The sequence below is a fragment of the Arachis hypogaea genome, chromosome 13 (assembly GCF_003086295.3).
Source record: "Arachis hypogaea cultivar Tifrunner chromosome 13, arahy.Tifrunner.gnm2.J5K5, whole genome shotgun sequence".
Taxonomy (NCBI): Eukaryota; Viridiplantae; Streptophyta; class Magnoliopsida; order Fabales; family Fabaceae; genus Arachis; species Arachis hypogaea.
Window position 1 is genome coordinate 486,250 of NC_092048.1, and position 5,081 is coordinate 491,330.

Genomic DNA, 5,081 nt, shown 5'->3' on the forward strand with positions numbered 1-5,081 from the left:
ACCTTGCCAAGACCATTTTGTGAATAAAGTTTTCCTACCATTTACTATTCACATTCCTCATCCAAAACCCCAAAATAAACAAGTCCATAACCAATAACAAGAACACTACCCTGCAAGTCCTTTGAGAGATGACCCGAGATTTAAATACTTCGGTTTATAGATTTTAGGGGTTTGTACTTGTGACAAACAAATTTTGCATGAAAGGATTATTGTTGGTTTAGAGACTATACTTCAACGAGATTTCATTTGTGAAATTCTATACCATAAAAAATCCATTCATCAAAGCGCTACAGTTCCATTGGTTTCCTTTGAATGTATCGAGTGGCATGCCACCGATAGGGTAAGGTGACAGTTCGGTCTCGTTCAGGGAGTACCTAGTCAGGAGCAGAATCTGGATAAGGCGCATGAGGAGGTCCTCACTGGTCCTAAGAATCTGAACTGGGCCACGGCACCGAGTCATTCAATTTGGGTTATGCATTGGACAAACAGGTATCACTACGTTCTTTCTGAGCTTCCCATCCCTTCACAACATCCATTGGATACTTACATGAACTGGTACCGAGCAAAATTTGGGAACTGCTTAGCCTTGTCAAATCTTGTGGGTGAAGAGGATGGGGGTAATGAGGATATGGATGAGGGTAATCAGGATACCGATGAGGGTAGTCAGGATATGAATGAGGACAACGAAGAACAGGAGCCGCATATATCTCCTCCAAATCCGCTTCCACAAGAACAACCTCAGGCCTCGAACCAGTTTGTACCTCATACACAGTTCACGCCATCATTTCCAATGCAGCAACAATATTGGGGTATGTCACAGTTTGAAACAGGCGAAGGAGGTTCTTTTAGCCAGTTGCTTGGGTTCATGGCTGCAGATGCCGCACAATCACAACATGGCCATCAGCCTGAGTTCATGCCAGGCAGGTATTCATTGGATGCGAGATTTCCAGGCCATACCTCTTCCGTTGCTTCCGGGGGGTTCGTATCTGTTGATGACTCAAGTAAGAGTGAGGGTGGACGAGGTGTTCTCAATAGTCAAAATCCTAACCGTTGTAACATGGGACTCATTGAGGAAGACACCAACACACTCTAACAAGAAACCGATGCTTATCTAGTTGACGACCCGGATGACGAGGGCGATGGTGAGGATGATGAGATTGAAGAGTTCGATGAGGATGAAGAATCTCGTAACGATGGTATCGTGTTAACTATTTTGATTTACATAAACGATAATGTTTTTTATTTTTTAATCATACATGGCATCTTTGACTTGGTTATCCTTCTTGGTTTGTGGTAGCTATGTTGGTAATGAATATGTAATGTGCTGCATATACTTGTTTATTCAAAATTGTATACAGGTCAGGCGGACACTCCAGAGGACAACGTCAAAGGTTACAATCTGAGGATTGATCCGCCACGTCAGAGTGCTAATCGCTTCACTCCTTCTGTCTTCAAAAAAGCGGCCAAGAAATGCAAGAACTTTGTGAAGGATGTAAAGTGGGCAATGAGAAAGTAGTTGTGGAGTTATGTTTAGGGTAATTTCTATGTGTTGGACTCTGTATGTGTTGGAGTTTGTATGTGTTGGATTTTGTATTGAGTAATTTCTATATGTTGGACATTATGTATTAATGACTTGGATTATGGTAAGATTATATTGTATGTTTATTATCACCTAGTTGTTATGAACTTTCTGATGTATTAACCATCTGGAGTATGTAATAATGTTTCATAAAATACAAATATATTCATAAAGATATTGATGTATTGATGTATTAACCATCATATTATATAACGCAACAGATATGTGATAATAGTAGATTGTCATAATTTATAAGGTTACATATAGCAGATCATGTTAACTCAGATTGCTCAATCAGGTTATATTATACAAGATCATCTTAAAGCTATAACCTAGGGGGCATCTCTGTTGGTATTTGAACCAGCGGACTGACGGCATCTGCTACGACTATGTCCCTCAGCCCCACATAGTGTACATCGCCTGGGACGACGTAACATCCGGGTGTCCATCTCATTCAAAAAGCGCGTCATCTTGGGGCGACCTTTCGTGACCCGTCTCAGGTACGGATTTGGTATGAACCGAGGTCCGTTATAAGCAGGCCATGTGGCAGGATTACCTAGTGGCCTAAACCTAGCTCGGTACACCCGCCGCACTTGGTCCATCTTATACACATCATGCACATATAGTTGCCAATCCAGTCGCTGGTTGGCACAACATGCGAACACATGTCTGTAGGGGATCCGGTCCACCTGGAACTCACCACAGTCACATCGAAGGCCACGTAGATCAACTGTAAACTCCAGCCCGCTCGGCATCTCACGAACCTCGAATACCTCATTCCGGCGGTCAAAGCAACTAACCTGGATGTTTCCTGATGCAAGTTGGTTTGCATGCAACTTCGATGTCACGATATCAGAAAACACATGGCCAGCATTGATCCGGGCTTCCGCCTCCGCTCTTTTTCAGGTGAACAACTCGTTTAGTCTGTAGAATGTTGCCTTCACAAGAGCAGTGATGGGAAGATTGCGTGCACCCTTCAAAACTGAATTGATGCACTCCACTAGGTTCGTCGTCATGTGACCCCATCGGTACCCACCATCAAAAGCCAACGCGTACTGTTCGCGAAGAATTCGGTTTAACCAGTTTGTGTACGCCTCGCCACGTTCCCGTAACCGCTGGTAACGCACTTCGTACTCCCGCACCGTCCTCGAATATCCTGGTAGGTCACAACGAATAGAAAGAAAAGTAATCGTTCTCAATAGAATTATTTAGGGAAGAATCCGTTAATAATTTAATTAAATCTAATAAATGGTTACCAATGTTGACGACCAATTTTTGGAGGTACGGGGCCTTGAACTTTCTCAGAAAATTTGACTCTATATGCTTGATGCAAAACATATGAAAAGCTCTAGGCGGTGACCAAGCTCCGTTACTGCGCTCCACAGCTGCATTGATGGACTCGTGCCTGTCGGATATTAGACCGACATCATCCCGAGTCACAACATGTTGACGCAGGTTACTAAGAAAAAAATGCCATGCATCAGAAGTCTCTCCCTCCACAATAGCAAACGCAATTGGGATGATATTGTTATTACCATCCTGTGAAACTGCCACAAGCAGACAACCCTTATACTTTCCGTACAAGTGAGTCCCATCCACCTGGACAATTGGCTTACAATGTCTGAATGCCCTTATACAAGGGTAATAACTCCAAAATACACGATGCAGTACCCGAATATCACCCACCAAGTCATCGCCTTGATATGCAGGCATAGTTTCAAAGTGGACAACAGCATGTGGCTCCTTGTGACACATGGCCTCGAACCATATAGGCAACGCCTCATAAGATGCTTCCCAACCTCCAAATATTTTTTCTACTGTCCTTTGCTTAGCCAACCATGCTTTTCGGTAGCTCACGGTGTAGTTGAACTTCGATTGCACTTCTGCAATAACCGATTTTACCTTTAAGGAGGGGTCAGCCTCAACCAGTGGTTTTATTGCTTCTGCAATTGTGACAGAATCCAGTTTCGAATGATCCTGTGAAATGGTGGCCCTGGTACAGGTGTGGCTACCATTATACCTCCTTATAACCCAACAGTACTTCCTGCTGATCAAGCTAACCCTGATAACCCAATCACACCCTGACCCATACTGTGTACACTTGGCATAAAATGTCAATGGCTCAGACTCATACACCCGGTAGTCTACGCTTCGTCGTATCGTATACTCTTTTACCGCCTTAATAACAGCTTCTCTGGAACTGAACTCCATACCAATGGCAAATTCACCGTCTGCGACAATAGGAACTTCTGCTGCGACAGCCACCATTGAAAAAAAAATTCATTAATACACAGGTATTTCATAAGCGATTCTAAAGGTAAATCAAATTTCACTGCAACCAGTATGCTATAACTCCAGACTTTGCAACATGTTATTATGTCACTCTAAAGAAAATAAGAACATAAGCAGCAAATGTAAAAACTAGAGCAGACCGGCCGGTTCAACCGTCAAAGTAAGACCGGTCCGGTTCAAAGAGATTGCACCGTACATTGGGTCGAACCTGTGCAAATAATAATGTCCACAAACTCACGCATTTTGTAATAACCATATTAGAGAGAATTTAAATATTATATTCTAATAAATACTAGTAGCATATAGCAGTTAAAAAAAAATATTTTCTATTAGTGGTAAATATTTTATTAACCCGGTTCCATCCTAACAACTACTACATTCAGCGCATGACTAACTAATGGTAAATAAAAAGTGAATTATTCATAACTCAATCAATGTCTAACTAAAAAAATCCTAATACCACGGTTACTTTACCTGCAGTCATATATTCCGGATATTTCGGAACATGCATGGCTTCCAAGTCCAACACTCGCATGAATGATGGCTCCTCAAACGGCACTTCGTTTGCGAGTGCATTTGCCACTTCTGTCACATCTGGGCCATGGTTCCGTCACCTTGATCTTCATCTCCATCTGGACCAGCAAATTCGTAGTTGCTTTCGAACTCTTCTTCACTGTCACTATTATATTCTTCCCATAGAATATTCCGGTCAGCCTCAGATTGTTCAAACTCAACATACAACTCGATGAATGAGGTCTGACACCGATTTTCAATATACATTGAAAACATTTCCTGCATGCTCGCTTCATCCGTCACATATTTTCGTTTGATACTGGATGAATCCACCAAACACCGGTACAGGATATCTGTATAGGATACATGATATCTTTCTTGCCCGCTCAGAATTAATCTTTTCACAGATTACACATTTGAGTTCTTCAAATGAGATAATAAAAGGAATAACAAGATCTAATGGGTTTTCACAAATAAATTTTACTCCTTCACTCGTTTGTAACAAAATCTGACCAAAATAATATATTTTTAGCAATACTCTGTCACTCATTTTTTTCACTCAACAAAAAAAAGCATAAGCTTAGCCTTACCAACTACACCTTCAAACTCAAAACTAAGAACCCAGATGGAAGAAGAGAGGAAGCAGCCGCTAACAATGAAGAAGGCGGAAGTGAGCTCCCACCACTAACTCTTCACT

General features: G+C 41.9%; 1 protein-coding gene across 1 annotated transcript; it reads right to left on the reverse strand.

The window, feature by feature from the left end:
* Window positions 1-1,911: 1,911 nt before the first annotated feature.
* LOC140178075 (uncharacterized) lies at window positions 1,912-4,669 on the reverse strand. Its single transcript, XM_072213195.1, has 7 exons — window positions 4,464-4,669; window positions 4,012-4,079; window positions 3,755-3,831; window positions 3,437-3,670; window positions 2,836-3,178; window positions 2,518-2,735; window positions 1,912-2,415 (listed from the first exon to the last, which is right to left on the reverse strand). Exons 1-7 carry the CDS (start codon window positions 4,667-4,669, stop codon window positions 1,912-1,914), a joined length of 1,650 nt encoding a protein of 549 aa, XP_072069296.1.
* Window positions 4,670-5,081: the final 412 nt, after the last annotated feature.

What these genes read in the sequence shown, in the direction of transcription:
- LOC140178075 (XM_072213195.1), bottom strand. Translation starts at nt 4,669, where the DNA reads ATGCAGGAAATGTTTTCAATGTATATTGAAAATCGGTGTCAGACCTCA. An exon ending in TTTGACGGTTGAACCGGCCG is followed by an intron (nt 3,832 to 4,011) that starts GTCTGCTCTAGT and finishes TGGCTGTCGCAG; the next exon opens with CAGAAGTTCCTATTGTCGCA. An exon ending in CCATCACTGCTCTTGTGAAG is followed by an intron (nt 2,416 to 2,517) that starts GCAACATTCTAC and finishes GTGACATCGAAG; the next exon opens with TTGCATGCAAACCAACTTGC.